At 37.9% G+C, this 19,104-nt stretch overlaps 1 protein-coding gene across 2 annotated transcripts in view; it reads right to left on the bottom strand.

Annotated features, from left to right (window-relative positions):
- Positions 1 to 16,469, bottom strand: part of hapln3 (hyaluronan and proteoglycan link protein 3) — a 50,957-nt gene extending 34,488 nt beyond the window's left edge. The window contains exons 1-5 of one of the 2 annotated variants that reach the window (XM_063000687.1): positions 16,394 to 16,469; positions 12,354 to 12,527; positions 10,706 to 11,077; positions 9,084 to 9,389; positions 4,208 to 4,425 (exon numbers count right to left, since the gene is read on the bottom strand). In XM_063000687.1, the coding sequence (XP_062856757.1) occupies positions 4,208 to 4,425; positions 9,084 to 9,389; positions 10,706 to 11,077; positions 12,354 to 12,480 (1,023 nt within the window). In that variant the 5' untranslated portion in view covers positions 12,481 to 12,527; positions 16,394 to 16,469. Of the gene's footprint in view, positions 1 to 2,495; positions 4,426 to 9,083; positions 9,390 to 10,705; positions 11,078 to 12,353; positions 12,528 to 16,393 lie in introns of those variants that run through there. The other variant, XM_063000688.1, reaches the window with a different exon arrangement.
- Between the last annotated feature and the right edge of the window lie 2,635 nt (positions 16,470 to 19,104).

Here is a 19,104-nt window from a genome sequence, read left to right as displayed (position 1 = left end):
GGTGGAAGAGAACCTAACCTATGTATTAGGAACATTGTTCAAAGGAATATAATATCTAAACCAACTGCAGTATTCTTTTGGAATAACTTATATTATGATATAGATTGGAAAATAACATGGCTTTTACCAAATAATTTTCACATATAATCACAAATAAGGTAAGGGAAGTATCTGCATAGATATTACCCAATCAATAAAACTATTGCTAAATTTTTTGGACTGATTTAAATAATTTTATTAATAGAAAAATAACTTTAAATTGAAAACTGAATTATTCTATTTGGAATAACTAAAAGTGACATATTGAATTCAGATGAGACTTATATTGTCAACCTTCTCTTAATATTATCCAAATATCACATTTATTGTTGTAAATTTATGAATAATAGTGTAAAACTTCTACACTTTTAAGGCATCCTTTATATCATACATTAATTCTTTAAAACTCTGTGAAAATGTGAAGGCAAGACGTACTTTAACACTGTTAGAAAACTTCTCTATCCCTGAAGGTCATTTTAGAAAATCATTAAATGGTATTATCTATAAATCCCTGCTTTAGCTAATTTTATTGATAGTTTATTTAATTTCTATTTCTATAACCTCGAGCAATTTTTTGTTATCAGATGCAGAGAGGCTTAATAAAACCAAAACCAGGAACACGTTGGCTCTGGATGAAACTCTGTCATCCATCATGACCGTGAAAATAGCTGACATTAAACCACAGTGCTTTAAATGGGAGCCCCCAATATCGGCCATCAAGGCATCAAAATCTGCCACAAACACTTACAACACACAACATCACTCATAAACACAAACACTTACAACACACAACATCACTCATAAACACAAACACACACAGAGGGACAGAATAACCACCACTGTTTAAGGGGCCCATTTGTTTTTCTTTATTTAATTAGTTTGTTTGTTTGTTTGTTTAGAAAGGCATAGCAAAAACAATTTATTTAATATTACAGAATTTAGTGTAAAGTGAAGAGACAATGACCACTGCTGTCTAAGGGGCCCAATTGAGGCAAATTGACCGCCCCCCGGAAAGGGACACCGACAGAACAACCTCTGACAAATCCACCACCCCCATCTCACTCCAAGCAAACTTGAAAACTTGAGAGCCCTGGTGTTAATGGTGGCAAAACAAGTTTCCTCTCAACACAGGGTGAAAGTTTAATGATAGTTTAAGTTTTCTTCCTAAACTTGACAAAATACCCCTGAAAAACGAATGAAAATTTTGCATAAATTAATATAAATTAATAATCTTGGTTTCTGTATATACATATTTCTTACCCAGCTGACATTCAGCCCCCATAAAAACCCACAACAAATAGAAAAAAAAATAAGTTGCTTGTGGCAAAATGTTTTCCAGTCATTTAGCCACTGAAAAAAGAGTTGCTTAAATAATTGAAATACTAAAACTGCCTGACACAAGTGCATGATAACTTTTAGTTTAACTTTATTGAACTATGAACTAAAACATATTGCAGCTACGTTAGGAATTTAGCATTAAATAATGGTAATGCAATAAGCACATTTATTACACTAAATAAACATTTTTTTTTCTTTTGGCTGCTCTTGTATTAGAGTCATCACAGTGGATAATTCTGGTCCCCATTTCTGAAGTTTTTATGCCCGATGCCCTTCATGACCCTCCTTATTTTATTTATATGTGTATTTAAGGTCATTACTGTCATTGTGGGATCATATACAACATGATAAGCTAAATATTGAGTGTATTAGCCTATATTTCTTTTAGCTAATCACAGTTCGAATTTGTCTAACCCTAGATTTTTAGCAGAGATGTTTAGCATTTTATTTTAATAGCGTATTGTGTAACAGTTGTTCCTGCTGACCTCAGGACTTCAATGCTTTTTAAGTGACTGCTAATTTCTGTCCTTTTTTGTTATTAGTATAAAAACACATTGACAAATCTTGTGTGGCATGCCTGTTTGTGACTGATTTGTGGCTCAGTGAACTTTTCCACTGGCAAGTTATTAATAACCCTTTAAAGGTCTCACAAAGACAATAATGTTTAAAAAATTATTTCTCTGCATTCCTTAGTTTCTTGGGACTATACTAAAAACAAACAATTAAGAATTTTTACTAGTGCACACAGTATTTTTTAATAAGCCTTACCAAACAGTTGAGATGATCACAAAAATGATGCAACTTTAATGGATGTTTTTCTGCTGCTAGCTTCAAGTTGACATAAAGGTTAGAAAGGTTGTTTTCTAAAAACCAATATTTTTGAGTTTAACACAAGTCAACCAATGAGTAGATACGGCCCAAAAAAGATTATTTAAATACAGCTTATTTTTACCTAGAAATTTAGACTAAAAGTAAGTTTAACCAAATGGTTGAGCAGACCATTAACAGGTATGTTTAAGGTGTTACACATATTTTACTTTAATATTACACATTAGGGGGTAGAGTAGAAATGAAGATGTTAGTGAATAAATAAAGTATGACCACCAAATATCAGCACGTAGTAAAAACATTATCAAATAGCCATGTTTATTTAAAACAACGTAAAAAATAATCACATCATAAAGAGAGTATGGTACAGTGAGTGAAACTATTGACAAATCACATCAAGCTGGTGTCGCACATTCATACCCCATATTTATCTAAGCACAGATTCGAGTTTTTTTTTTGTAATCACCGACCATTTGCCTTATGTTTTGTTGTTTTATGAAGGTCTTTATTTTATGCAATTAAACGACAACCACTTTCAACCACCAGATGGTGCCAAATATTTACAATGATAAAGCCAGTCGTCCACGAACTGAGAACTGATAACTGGTGTAACCTGCGTAATATTTGTGGACACAGACTAAGCTCAGAAATAATAATGTTTAACTAATATTTATTAGTTAAATTTGTCAAAATGTAATAAAAATCTGTTGCAGTGTTGAATTAATGAATTCATTGATCTTTCAAAACAATGTTGGCAAGCATAGTATAATAATAATAACAACAACAACAACATTTCCATGTCTTACCACCACCTTATCGTATTCAAGATCATCACAGGTCCAGTTCCCCCGGAATCAATGGGCACAATGCAGTAATAAACCCCAGACAGGACACCAGTCCATAGCAAAGCCTCAGCCATTTCCCCCAGGACATAGCCAATTATATCTGTATGTAGATGCCTAACTGGCTGTTAATTTACTGCTGTGCCACCCAATTGCCCAACAGCAATAATAATAATAATAACAATAATTTATTGTTATTATTATAGCAGGTGGTAGAGTGGGTGATGTACTGTAAAATGGTTCCTGAGTTTATGAGTTGTGCCTGCCACACCTCACCTAGTCAAAAAAAAGGCAGGTCAAAAACACCCTAAGGTGTTAGAGAGTGAGTGAGTGAATCAGCGAGCTACCCTGAAATTGACTGGCCTTCCTGCTTTGCGCTCAGTGTTTCCAGTTGGCACAGTGACCCACCAAAAAAAAGAAAGAAAAAAACAGCAGTAGAAGAAGGAGGAGGTCATACAATCTGTTTTCTGTGTCCAGTTCCTAGAAATGAGCTTTCTTAGCTTTAAGATCTACAAAATTAATCCATGGAATCAGGGAAAGTGCTCTGCAAAATATTCCACCAGGAATTCCATATGCTTTACATCAGATTTTTTCAAATTTTTGTCTCAGAGGGCTGGAGTCAATTACGGCACAGTAATTACTGTTCTCAACGTTCCACCTAACCTGTTAATTAGCCAGTTTAATAGGTGTGTTCAAACAAAAACATCACCAAGCTGTGTCAGACCGACTCTCCAGAACCAGACTTGGGAAAACCTACGTATTATGCAATGCTGTTCTGTGAGCTCACTCGTTTATATAGTTCAGTTCCCTGAGTGTGACATTTCATGGTCTGATGATTATATTCACATGTCATACAAATAAGAACATACAAATAATATGACACAACATAGCTTTATCTGTTCTGCTAAATGCTTAATGTTAAAACAATCGTAGATTGATTGTGATACAAGCTCATATTCAGCTCAGACTCCCTAACAGCTCAGATTCCCTTCCATTGATAATACAAAAGTGTAGAAGGTGAATCATCAAAGCGTTCTGCACATCCTTTTCCTTTACATCTGCATGTAACTGATCACTGCTGGGTCAAAATCTTACCACCTGACTTTGTGACAATAGACCCCGAATTTTGAATGCAGGGGAAGAAAGCCAAAGCTTCTCACCCCGGGTTCAGGCGGGCCGCAGTTGGCTCTGGGTTTGGTGATTGGGTAACGTACACTGCCATCAGCCAGCCACCCAGCGTCACACTGATCTAACCCCACAAACCTCCACGCTGCGTAAAGCTGCCCCACTTTAGCAATCTGAGCTCCGTCCTGCTCACACTCCCACACGGCTTCTGAGAAGTTCAGCTTTGCAGAATGCTGCAGGTAGTACACCTCACCTAATGTCAAGAAAAGGAAAGGTGTTAGCAATTTTGTTCAATCATATTCATATTCAATTCAATTCTATTTTTTAAAAGTTAATTTATGAGCCTTTCTGGATAGTTCAAAAATTCTCCAACAATAGATGCACAGCTGAATTACATCAAAGACAAAAGGAGAAAATGCATCATATATAATGAATAAATTGCAAGTAAGTCCAAACAGCAAAACCTACAATTTTAGAAGACAGATTGTCTGTCTCAGTGACAATTCAAAGTAAGGTGTGTTTTTATTTAACACCAGCTCTCTGAAAACATCTGGAAGTGTAATTAGTTCAAGACGACCCGAAAGCCAGAACATCGCTTCTTGTAAGACACAATAAGAGAATAATAGTCATTCGCTCCTTAGAGACTCACAAGAATCTCTCTGGTCAAAGCCAAGATTAGTGGATATTTTCACTGGTGAAGGCCAGGGTGTATTTACTATGCATGCTAAATGCTTCCTGCTGCTTTTATCAGGAAGAGAAATGAATTGCGTAATTCAAACATTACAGCAGGGTGGAGATGTAAAGGATGATGACATGCAGAAATGAAAAATGTTCTGCTCTAGCTCAGACTGGGATGAATCATTTTAAATTTGAAAACACCTGTTGGGTGTGTTGTGTAAATGAAAGGACAAATATTCTAGCTTTTACACAACATTTAGAGAAGAATTTTTATTAGTTGTGCTCAAGTGATTGTCTACTAAAACTTAAAATGTTACATTTGAAATGAATGTGGCAAACTAATAGGTTTGTACAGTGGCCTGCTGAATCACATCACAACTACATTTACAAAACAAACAAAAGCTGAGAACACAACAGCATTAAACTTGCATTAACTAAAACAATGCATTTCAAAACTAACAATGCATTTCACATTAACTAAAATGAAAAAACATTTTAAAAAGCTGCTTTTTAAAAATGCTGCATTAACAAAAATAATACATTTCAAAAACGCGGCATTGGGGCGCCCAGGTGGCGCAGCGGGATATTCCACTAGCACACCAGCACTGAGTTTCTGAACTCCTCGGTTCGAAACTTGGTGTTGCCACAGGTCGGCTGGGCGCCATCTAGCGGGCATAATTGGCAGTGCCTGCAGCAGATATTAATTGGCCACCGTATCTGCAGGGTGGATGGCGGACTATTTGTGGGTGGGTGGGTCTTCATACTCTGTGTAAGGACCCTGATTGGCGGAAGAGACACCTGTGCACAATGCAGGGGCGAGAAGAGGAGGGCTGTACACGTGTTGGAAAAGGCGTGTGCAGCGACGTGCTCTCCTTGGATGCAATCTGGTATCTCTCAGCAGCATTTTTAAAAAGCAGCTTTTTAAAAATGTTTTTCATTTTAGTTAATGTGGGGTTTTGAAATGCATTGTTTTAGTTAATGCAAGTTTAATGCTGTTGTGTTCTCAGCTTTTGTTTGTTTTGTAAATGTAGTTGTGATGTGACTCAGCTGGCCACTGTACAAACCTATTAGTTCGCCACATTCATTTCAAATGTAACATTTTAAGAATTGAGTGAGGGAGGAATATGGGGAGAAAATGCATAAAAAAGCTGCATTAACTGAAACAAAAACATTTCAAAAAGGCTGCATTAATGGAAACAAAATATATGTCAAATGAATGCCCCTAAGGCAGGTGGCACAGCAGTAAAACACACTAGCGCACCAGAGCTGACTTTTTGAACTCATCGGTTCGAAACTCAGCTCTGCCATCTGGCTGGGCTGGGAACCTACACAAACAACGATTGGCTTGTTGTTCATACAGGGTGGGAGTCGGACGGGACCTCATAACTGATGCAATTACGACCTCTGCTGGCTGATTGATGGCGCCTGCACAGAGTCGAGAAATAATGTGATCAGGGTGTGGCTCTCCATACACAAAGCTGAACCGCATATGAACTGGTGAAAAAGATGCAGTCGGCTACTGCAAACGTGCCGGAGGGGGCGTGTGTCAGTCTCCGCTATCCTCAATCAGGAGTGAAAATCAGCATCAGTAGAGAGGAAGCATAATGCAATCGGGTAATTGGATATGACTAGATTGGGAGGAAAATAGGGAAAAATGCAAAAAAAGCTTTCTGGTGTAGGCTGTTTGGCTGTACAACAGCTTTCAATAGCATGCAGCTACTAGCTTGTCACAATTGTGGGTGGGAGCTTTTCTGCTGTGAGCAACCAACGACTACAGAGTTTGTGAAATGTAATGTTTTTAAAACTTAACCCTTTTGAAAGGTTTTCATTTCTGTCAATGCAGCGTTTTTAAATGTTTGTCATTTCAGTTAATTCGGCATTTTTTAAAATGTTTTTCACTTCAGTTAATGCAGCATTTATAAAGTGTTAATCTTGCAAAATGTTGCAGTTAATGCAGCATATTTGAAATAGTTTGCTTTCAGTTAATGCATTGTTTTTAAATATATTTGCAGTGTTTTTAAAAAAATAATTTATTTTAGTTAATGCAGCGTTCATAAAATGCAGTGTTTTCTTTTACATTTTTTATTTCAGTTTATGCAGCATTTTTTAATGCATACATGTTTTTTTAATGCAGCATTTTTGAGTATTTGCTTACTTCCTTAATGCGTTAATATAACACAAACTGATTACTGTATAAGGGAACATCAATCTTGCACATATACTATAGAGTTCTATGTGTAGTTACATAAGACTAAAGCTTTTTTGGCACCAAACGTGGATTGGCATAAAAGATGTGTATACAAAAAAAAACCTGACTCTTATTTTAAATAATGCTTAAAAAGCTGCAATATTATAGGACAATTTTATTCCTCCAAACAAATACTACAAACTGTCTTACAGACCCCATTCCATTCATTTATCATATCCATAGTCAACAACTCCTTGACATCTGGTAACATCTCAATCGCATGCTAGATCAAGTTCGAATCCAGGTTTAAATCTCAGCTGGGCCACCAAACTGGCCACAATAATGCAATAATGGACCAGTCCTTACATAAATCTTACCTACATACAACATTCTCAGTGTGACCCTTTTAACCCAACTCTTAGAATTTGAGTCAGTCAGTTCCACCATGTCTCTTGCTGTCATGGAAGAATAATCAAAGACCAACCTTTTCACTGAGAAAATACCAACCTCATACTTAATCATAACAAAATACCCTTAGCTCTAACAGGTTTTCAGCAGAATTGGGTTCTGAGACTGTTCTCTATTTGTACTATAGTGGAAAAAAATGAGAGAAATACAAAGCACTTTTGTAAGACTCTCTGGATGAAAAACATCTGCACAATCCCCTCTTTGGGGAAGGTTTTTCACAAGATTTTGGAGGGTGCCTGTGGGAATTCGAACAAGAAACCTGACATCAGTTTCTTCATTCCTTCTACCTAATCCATAAGTAAAAATCGTCTACAGGACCACCAACGTAGTGTGTTTGTTGTGGGTATAAAAACCACACTAATGCTGCTGTGCCAGAGACACTTGTACCAGTGCTGCATACAATACTGTCAGTGTCATCAGTGTGATATGAATAATCCAACTAATAATATCTGGTTCATGGTGGTCCATGCTTAGCATCAAATAATTGTGTACCCGCAAAGACAGAGTTGCCATGTTTGCCATTTTCCTGCCAAATCAGGCTTGTTAAAAATGCAGTCGCGGGTGAAAATTTAAAGTTCACAGGGTGTGTTTTTTGAGGTACTTAAAATATAAAATTTACAACGACCACCAAAAGGCTTTCATTACAAACAGTACAAAACAAAAATGAATATTTAGTAGGCAATAGCTAAGGGAGGGAGAGGCGAGAGAAAGTAGATGGGTTGGAAATCACGTCATGAGAGACGTCCACATTCTGACTAAAGATTTTTAATTTGGAAGGCGAGCAAACGTGTGTGAGTCGACACAAGAAAATATGAATTCCAGTACAAGTAGAATGGAACCGGGAATCTCTACTTCCGGGATCCTCTATTACTACCTCATATGCACACTTATACATATGTAAAATGCACACTTATATTATATATATAAAATGTAGCATTGCACACCTTGCACACTTCCCCACTGGACTGATTGTATACACTGCTTATCCAACTTTGTAACTACTTGTATGTATATATATTTTTATATTTTTATATTTTATTTCTTAAGTAAAGAACACTGGATCTCATTGTACTTGTACAATGACAATAAAGGTATTCATATTCGTAAGTACAAGTTAAATTTAGTTTTTTAGTATTATTTGTTTAAATGTTATTGACATGGATCATAATAAAAGTTAATTATAATATCAGAAATAATATTAAAATAATTAATATAAAATAATTATATAATATAATTAATAATATTAGGATAACACAATACTAATAATACTATTGTAAACAAAATGCTATACAAAAAGAATGAATTAGAATATAAAATTAAAAACAAAGTTAGATTAAGAGAAGATTTAAGAGTAACACACTGGTAGTTCTTTTGCCATTTATAGCCTGTTTTCTTCAAGCATCTGTTATACCTTAGATTCTTGGCTAGTTTCAGCTTCTGAAAGGCATGTAGACATACTTTGGGCTGGATATTTTAGCTGGACCTGGCAACCATGTCCAAAGTGCAGGTGCAAGGTACTGCAACTGTACTTTGTAGCATATAATGTGAAGTATAAAAATCTGTGTAGCACAATTTACCTCTGATGGAAGAAGTGAAGCAGAAAGCATCAAAGCGGTCGAGGACTTTGTCACGTAAGCCGTAACTTCGTACACCTGGTGATAGCTCTGTGCCACCACAGGCATCTCGGGCCATTGATACAGGGTACTGCGCCGTACCATCAGCCAGCCAGCCGGCGTTACACCAGTCAAGCTCGTCCACCTCCCAGGCTGTATACAGCTGCTCAAAACTGGCCAGGCAGGAACCCTGCTGCTCACAGGCCTCCTTAGCCTCATAGAAGTTCAGCTGATAGCGTCCTTTATGTGAGTGATATGGGAAGACTATACCTGTGGAAAAGACAAAAAGGTATGTGAGGGGACATTTAGAGGTCATATCAACAACAATAGTATATCAATTACACTTGGTATTTCAAGGTACTGCCAAAATATTTAATGAAAAATAACTGAAAATTGGTCATGTGTGGTTAGCGGTCAAAATAAGCACTCATGCACCAACCTAATCTGTACTGGCCTTAAGTAGGTCTTGTCACATCTATATTAATTTTGGACATTTCTAGTTAAATTCTATGTTTTGATAACTTTCTAATTAAATCTAACCAATCTTCTACAGGACACAGATTAAAGCATATAATTTTCTACTAGATTTACTGCACAATCGTTAAATATTTATGATATCAAGCATATTGGGAAAAAAAAAATTCACATGGCAAATTTTCCAAAAGAACTAATAAATTGTGCATTAAATTAATTTGTGTAATAAAATGTGTAGCAGTTGTTACATAAATAATTGACTTATTTGGAAATAAATACTATATTCTTGTTCAAAAATAAACCTTTGTTAAAGAACAATGTTATGTGAAAGAACAATTTTTAACAGGCACTTGAGTGGCACAAACTGAGCTGTGCTATCGGCTAGCCAGGTGCCTTACAGGCATTAATGTCTGTGTCCGTGATGGGAGGGTGGCTGAAGCCCGGCACAGAATGGATGTGAAATAAAATGTAATATTTTTAATTATTGTAATAGTATAGTTATAGTAGTAAAAGTTGCAAAAGTCAACATCTTTCAAGGTGTGAGGTGCACTGATGCGAAGGGGTATATTGGGATTTTAGAGGGACATATGGTTCCATCAAGGCCACGTCTTTTTCTAGGAACTCTGTGGTTATTTCAGGAAGAAAATGCCTAACTTTATTCTGCACACGCTACAACAGTGTGGCAGTGAGTGCATGTGCTAGACTGGCCAGCCTGCAGTCCAGATCTGTCTCCTATAAAAAATGTTGAAGTCTCGTATCAAGCAAGAATGGACAAAAACTGCACTTGTGTTTATATCTGCGGCATTTAGCAGATGCTTTTATAACAGAATACAATGCAAGCATTTGGAGGTTAAGGGTCGTGCTCAGGGGCCCAACAGTGGCATAGTTGGGATTGAACTGGCAACCTTCTCATTATTAGTCAAGTACCTTCACCGCTGAGCTACCACTTTCGAAACTGCAACTGTAGGCATTCAATTTGAAATTTGTTGATATTAACATAATGCAATTAAGTTTATTAGTTAAAAAATTGGAAATCGTTTCCTCGTGCCTTTGTAAGGTAAAAAAAGTCACAGATCTGTATTCACTATTCACAAAAATGGAAACACAGCCACCTCGAAACTGAAGGTCCACGATGACACTGTCATCTTCCAGTCCATCAATAATCTCACAGCGGTAGCGCCCCCTGTCGTCACTTAGCAGTGGGTTGATAACCAGAGATGCGTCACCCGGAGAGCTGCGACGCAGGCGTACTCGGCCCCGGAAGTCACCGTAAGTCCTGTGACGGGCACCTAAAGCCACCATCACGTGCTTCTCTTGGCCTTCACCTGTATCTGGTTGCCAGAACCATTTGACCCTTGTCTTGCGTGGCAAGCTCAGCTCTGGCTCATAGCGGTACATACACAAAAGGGTCGCATTACCACCTTGGACAGCGGACACAGAGGTTTGTGAAGATTCGACGTGAAGACGAATTCCATTGAAGTATACTGGGAAAAAGAGAGGAGTGTTACTAAGACTGTCGATAAAGCTGTTTACAAGCTTTTTCATTAATAACAGAATAATGTGAGTTTGAATCATCCAAAATATATAATAATATTAATAATAAGTAAAAAATAGGAATTATGACATGTTCTGTCATCTAACAAATACTTGTGTGCAATATTGAGATGTGGAGTGACAACATTTACATTTACATTTGACAAGTGACAAGGAGACTATTATTTTAGATTTTCTTACATTTAATCAAATTTGCCATCAATTTGTAAAAAAATTACAAATTCCAATCAGTGGCTCCAATAAATCTAGTGAACATATCTTATGATGAAAGCTCCAGAATCATTAGCCTTACAACTTTAGTTACAGCCCTTTTTTAAAATATATTAATGTTTTATTAAAATGTTTAATTTATTGTTGCATTGACAAACAGTCTCCTAAAATAAAATTAAAAAATTATAATTCGGACTTTCCACATGTTGGTAGCTTAGCTTTCAGTTGTATATTGCTAAACAAATTACTGATCATATCCTCAGGTGATCTGCAGATGTTGGGTGCACTATATAGATTGGCAACAATTATATTTATTTATAAAACACTTTTTATTTTAGTCTGCAGAGATCCGAGTTTAAATCTCAGCTGTGCAGTTGACCGTCTGGGTGTCTATTCAGACATGATCGGCTATGTTTGATAACCTGGCCGGGTGTCGACACAAACACAGTGGACTGTGTTTGAGGGGAGGGAAGGTCTGACTCTCTATATGCAATATGTAGGCAGGTAATAAAATGTTTGAAAGCATGATAAGGGCAGTGGGTTCATTTGGTCAAGTGACTGTAACAAGCAAATTCTACCACTACTAAAAGTACTAACATTAAAAGCAAATTGTTCTTTAAAAATAAGTTTAATAGGCCACTCAGGTGGCGCAGCGATAAAACACGCGAGCACACCAGAGCTGGGATTTTGAATACATTGTATCGAATCTCAGCTCTGCCATCCGGCTGGGCGGCTACATGAACAACGATTGGCTGTTATTCACAGTGTGGGATAAGCCGGACCAGGGTTCCTCATAACTGGAGCAATTACGACCTCTGCTGGTTATTATAAATGCATTTTAATTAGCTGGGTTGTTATGTTTATGCCAAGGTATCCATACACTCCAGATGTGGTAGTTACACCTAGTTGAAAACTGCCGGAGTACTCCTATAAGGTGCAATATTATTTAATAGAATTAAACAACAAATACACAGTAAAACAAATTAAAATTTATACTTTCTCCATTTCCGTCTCCGTTGGTCATTTCATGGTAATAAAAACCATTGGAGAATCGTATTGCATCAGTGTTGAGCAGGAGCAGGAACAGGTGTAGCAGCAGCAGTAGTGGGCGCATCATCCTCATTCATTCATTTACTCATTCGGTCACAGGTTCTACGCTTCCAAAATAACCTTTCACACAAAAGCACAACACCAGAATTAGATCTAAAAATAAAAAACAAGTCTTACTGTGTGGTGTAAAGCTTGTTATGCTTTCGTGGTAATTACATTTTATGCAAATATTTTTTAATACTGTTGGGGGATTCTCTCTCCTAGTCCCCACATATACACTGATCAGCCATAACATTAAAACCACCTCCTTGTTTCTACACTCACTGTCCATTTTATCAGCTCCACTTACCATATAGAAGCACTTTGTAGGTCTACAATTACTGACTGTAGTTCATCTATTTCTCTACAAACTTTTTTAGCCTGCTTTCACCCTGTTCTTCAATGGTCAGGACCCTCACAGAGCAGGTATTATTTAGGTGGTGGATGATTCACAGCACTGCAGTGACACTGACATGGTGGTGGTGTGTTAGTGTGTGTTGTGCTGGTATGAGTTTATGAATTTTTTATGGATTTTTGAATACAGTGCCTAGTTGGTCCACTTTGTAGATGTAAAGTCAGAGACGATTGCTCATCTATTGCTGCTGTTTGAGTTGGTCATCTTCTAGACCTTCATCAGTGGTCATAGAACGCTGCCCACGGGGCGCTGTTGGCTGGATATTTTTGGTCGGTGGACTATTCTCAGTGTTTAAAAACTCTATCGGCATTGCTGTGTCTGATCCACTCATACCAGCACAACACACACTAACACACCACCACCATGTCAGTGTCACTGCAGTGCTGAGAATGATCCACCACCCAAATAATACCTGCTCTGTGGTGGTCCTGGGAGAGTCCTGATCATTGAAGAACAGCATGAAAGGGGATAACAAAGTATGCAGAGAAACAGATGGACTACAGTCAGTAATTGTAGAACTACAAAGTGCTTCTATATGGTAAGTGGAGCTGATAAAATGAACAGTGAGTGTAGAAACAAGGAGGTGGTTTTAATGTTATGGCTGATCGGTGTAGTTTATTTATTGTAGACTGATACTCTATGCACAGTTGCAAGGAATTTTGGGAATATTCCTTCTACAGTTAATACATAAAAAAGAGAATTCAGAGACATCTCTATGTGAAATCTGAAATACTTTGGAAAATGATGTTGCATTCTCCTGGCCAAAGAGGAAAAGACCAATTCCAATTCAAGCCAGCGTCTATCATAGCATGGGGTGTATTAGTGACAGTGGTATGGGTTACTTGCACATCTGTAAAGGAACCGTTAGTGCTAAGGAGTAGATAAGCATTTGAAGATATGGTTTCATCTAGATGACAAAAATAACTACAACTACAACTGTTCTCAGTTCTCAGATTATTTCACCTTATGACTCAGACCCATTGCAACCCTGACCAGAATATCTGTGGTAAAACAGACAGTGAATGAATGAGTTGCCAGATTACATGTTAATAGTGGTAACATGTACCTGTCTCAACTTTTTTGGAATGTGTTCCAGCCATCACGTGTGTGTGTGTGTGTGTGTGTGTGTGTGTGTGTGCATATACACATATACTGTATATGTATGATCTAAGTAATCAATGTCTGTTTTTCCCAAAAAATAATCTGAAACATGGACACATGTGACCACAGCAGATGTTTCCACTGTATTTGAGTCCAGCTGAGATTAGCTTGGACCCTGAGAACTTAGTGATGTTTCAGCACAGACTTGATGAATGGCTTTCTCTTTGCATAATAATCTCGGGTTTTTATACAATGATCAGCCAAAACTTTAGTACCACTCCCCCATCCTTCTCCAAAATAAAAACATGCATGGCCATGACTATTTCGTAACTATTTTGCATGTCATGGTCAGGGATGTATTAAATGTTGGGCTAATGGTAGTTACTTGTAGAACACACGTTGAATGCAGCTGACATGGGCACCATAAACATTTATTAAGAGCCAAGTTGTTATGGCCAGACGACTGGGCTGAAATATCTTTGAAACAGGAAGAAGTGCTCACAGGCAGCTGTGACTAATTAACACCAGAGGATATGAAGGCTCCTATATCGGATATAAACTATCAGAAGAGCTAATGTGGCTCAAATTGCAGATCATTTTAGCATCGATGATGAGGCGAATGTGTCGCAACACACAGTGCCTCAAACCCATCTGTGTATGGGGCTGCGCAGTTCCGGCCAGTTAAATTAATTACAAGTATGTTGTGTTTGGGATCATTGTCTTATTCCATTTATTCACAAGGTAAAACAAATCCTCGAAATGTCTTGGTATTTTTGTGAATGCATGATGCCAGTCGCATGGTCAAGACTGTCAGTTCCCACAGCAGAAGAACCTCCTTAAATCATTGATCCTTCTCCATGTTTGACCATGGGAATAGTACTCTTCTGGTTATAAGCCAAACCATTCTCATGCCAGACAAACAGCTGTTCCATATGTGCAAACAACTCCAGTTTTTAAATTGTCCCTTCATAGAACTGTGTCCCAGAACTCTGCAGGACTATCAAAATTCATTCTGGCATATTCCACTTGACCCTGACTTTTTGTGTGTGTGTGTGTGTGTGTGTATGTATGTATGTATACACTTGCATTCAAAAATATGTTTTTCTGTTTCAGGAGGAGGCAATGTTGACCATCTGATTCACAGAAATATCAAGGCTTTTTGAGGAGAAATGTTTTGCTTTCTGTGGTGAAATCGAAACTTGGTGATAATTGGACTCTCAAGCATACCTCCATGTCATCCAACGCTTGGTTAAAAAATTAGTCCTGGAATATCCTTCTCAGTCTCCAGATTTAAATCACATAGAAAATCTTTTATGGATTTAAAGAAAGCAGTTGCTGCACGACAGCTGTCAAACCTCAGTTATTAGAGGTTATCAAAGCAAAAGGATGTTTCACTGTTCCAATGTACTGAGGCTCGGGGTTAATTAATCGCGCACATGGACATTTGTCAAGAGAACTCAAAATTATGTTAAATGTCTATCTTTATTTGTCTGTTTACTGAGACTTCTAAATGTATATTCAATTCTATGCACAGCGATAAAACAGACAAAAACTATTACACATTTACAGTTACCTGTATGTAACTTTATTCTGATAAATATGAACAGGCGACAACACCAAAGCGATTAACAGTTGCAAGCCTTCACAGACCAAAGGATTTAGAATTTGGGGCCTTGCTCAAGAGCCCAACAGTGGCAATCTGACAGATGTGGGGCTTAAACCAACCAGCTTCTAGTTACCAGTCCAGATCCTTAACCGATGAGCAACCACCGCCCACTCTAATACAGTTTTTAATACAGAAAAAGGATTTCTTTACTATAAAATAATCAAGTGACATTTATTAAAACCTGCATTTCTTTTTTAAAACCCAACGTATGTAAAAACTTGGTCTTAAAACAAAGACAGAGGAGCACAGAAAATTTATGAAATATAGGACCTGAGATGTCAGCAACAAAATAGTGCTACATACACATACAGTATATACTACACTGTTTATACATTATATATATATATATATATATATATATATATATATATATATATATATATATATGTGTGTGTGTGTATAACGTACATAGTGTGTAGTGTATGTGTGTGTATAACATACATACATACACACATACACTACACTCTGTATTACATCTACATTATATACATTATACATATTATATGTGTGTGTCTGTGATATATATATATATATATACTGTATATATATATATATATATATATATATATATATATATATATATATATATATAATCACACAGACACACACATATATTACTGTGTATATGTACATTTAAAAATCTGAGAGCTAACGGGACATGCATTTGAAATCACTTGAGTGTTAGAAGTTTTCTGTGTAGTGTAATCAGTAAACCTGCAGACAGATGTAGTGAATATTAAATAAAGAGAGGTGATGAGTTCTTACCGAGTGTTGTGTGGAGGTTCTCTGCTTTCTGCTTCTCTTTTCTCGTTGTGCTGCTTCTTTATGCCGCTGCTTTGTGTTTCACACTCCCGCACGCGCTCCCTCACTCTGCACGCGCGGGGAGCTGAGATGACGTCACAGAGGCTTTCCTACTATCGAAGAACGCGAGTCGCTCAGTAAACAATGAGCAGAGCTCGCGAGTTCTACAGTACACTGGTGCACTGGGTGCCGCACAGCATCATGGATCCGGCGTGGTGGGTTTTCATCCATGGTATATGGTAGGGTAGATGTTAGCGTGTGTGCTATCCTGGTGTAATTGTATGTAAAAGTGCAGGGCAGTTGTAGCCTAGCGGTGAAGGTACTGGACTCGTAATTGAAAGGTAGTTGAAAGGTCGCTGGTTCAAGTACCACCACTGCCAGGTTGGCACTGCTGGGCCCTTGAGCAAAGCACTTAACCCTCAATTGCTTAAACAGTGTACTGTACATTGTTTTGGATAAAAGTGTCTGCTAAATGTCAAAAATGTAAAGTGCAGCAGTGTTAATGGGATTTTTTAAACACCTTAATGTCAATGCTGAGACAACAGCATTGTGTGATCAGAAAGTGTCAATTAATAAAAGACTAGAATAGCACACAATGTGCATGCAAAAGAAAAAAGTAGTCTTTAACTGCACATTAACAATTAGTGCTAATTACATGGTCCTAGTAAACCGTTCAGGTGCTTAGAATGGTCTGTAAGGGGTCCCTTTGTATTTACTGTTTACGCATGCTTCCCACAATTTTCCTCCCAATTTAGTCATATACAATTACATGATCATAATTTGCAGTCGCAGCCATCACTCTGACATGGGTGCAGTACCAACCACATCTTTTATGGGGTATTCCCCGTCCCATTATGCAGACACCACTGATCAGCCAGCAGAGGCTGTGACCCTGTTCAGCCCTATTCCTGCCCCTTATAGACACACAGCCAATCGTGTGTCTGTGTAAGCGCCTGGCCGGTTGATAGCAGAGCTCAGATTTAAACTCAAGAGCTCCAGATCTCAGCACTTGGGCTAGCATATTACACCGCTGCGCCACCCGAGCGCCTGGGGTCCCTTTGAATGTATGTTTAAGTCAGGTGTTTCTAATAAAGCGCTCAGTAAGTGTACATGGCAACGTTTATTTACTGTAACATTTACATCAATAGACCAAAACATTACAACCATCTAAAGGTCATCTGTATCTGGTTTACCTGCATGTGCTCCAACTTTTGTGTGTAATGAAGTGGATCATCCTACAGTACATACTGGTGCCATTTCTTCCACAGGTAAACAATGTATACATGCCCATCTGTCCACATGGTTTTAGAGAAAACAGGACCAATCAAACTTCTTAAATTGATTCAATGTCTAGTTCCAATGTAGGTGCTTTAACTGCACTTTGACTTTGGCACTGTGTGTTCACTTGATCAGTACTATTAAAATTGCCTGCAATATGATCAACACCATGGCCTCCTGTCCTCATTCATGTTTTGTGTTATAGCATGATTATACCCCGTGCACAAAGTGCCCATAAAGACATGGTTTGCTGAGGAGGTTGACTTGGGGGACACTCCGTATTTACTGTCCATGGATTTGGAAAGTGGATGTCCAACAAGCTCATTAACCGTATGGTGTTTTTCCCAATTATTGTGACAAGCATGCTTGTTTAAAAGTCAGTAGTAGACATCAACAAAATTTACTCAGACAGGTAAAAACAGACAAAATAACATTAGGCTGTTTAATGTGGAACTGCACACCCATTAGAAACACCTTGAACCTTGACCTCTTAAAATACAGATGGTTATGGAAACGTTTAAAAGCAGAATTCCACTTCACCCAGAGGCATGTGAGGCTGCTCTATTTTTCAAGGTCAATAGCTAAGCATTGCAAAGGTATTCTCAATGACATGGCAGTTTCCACTCTCTCACGTGCACTTCGTCTCCAGAGATTTGTCAAGCGTGTCCTTTCATGCCACATCATTAGTCCAGCAGAAAGCATGGCATGGTTCCAGCAACCTTCATCGCCTCTTATTCTAAAATCTCATCCTTCCTATTTGATGAAGGTGTTATTTTAGCATCAGTGCTTATTAGCTTAACTCACGGGTGGTTTGGAAAAGGAAAGGTCTGCTCAGCGGCCTTCGGTGACAGCAGGATGTTGGGCTGACTTCATCACTCAGCATCATGACCTCAACCTGAACACAATTCAAGTTCTGCAAGCTGTTGGTTCTCACATTTGCACAGAGAACGATTTACCAGACCTCTTTCTTTTACGAACACAGACACGTAGTGTTGATGATTTAAAGATGCTCAGCAGTTTGTAGCCAAGATGAAAAGCTTTGCCTTAGGGAAGGAATGCCAACAGTCACTGAATAACAGGGGACTAAGGACAAGCGTAATTTTGGCTGCTAACCTCAAGCCCAGGAAACACGGCACTGATTTTGTGGTCAAAATAAAAAGGTACAGAGTGGCTGCTGAAAGTTTTCATGAACTTGTCAATTTATTTAACACAAACCGAAGTGTGATGGCGCAAGAAAAAGTGGTGAGCGTCCACATACTGTAAACATACACAGAGCTTTTGTTGACAGAAAATAAGCCTACACAAAAACACAGGGTTGATTTGATTTGTGTCTGGAAAAACATCCTTCAAGTGGCCAGAGATTGACTGGCGTCTGGTACAGGCATGTTTTCAGAGAG

Source organism: Trichomycterus rosablanca, chromosome 8, assembly GCF_030014385.1.
Source record: "Trichomycterus rosablanca isolate fTriRos1 chromosome 8, fTriRos1.hap1, whole genome shotgun sequence".
NCBI classification, from domain to species: Eukaryota; Metazoa; Chordata; class Actinopteri; order Siluriformes; family Trichomycteridae; genus Trichomycterus; species Trichomycterus rosablanca.
Note: the sequence above shows the minus strand (reverse complement) of the source record. Positions and strands in the feature narration are given on the sequence as shown.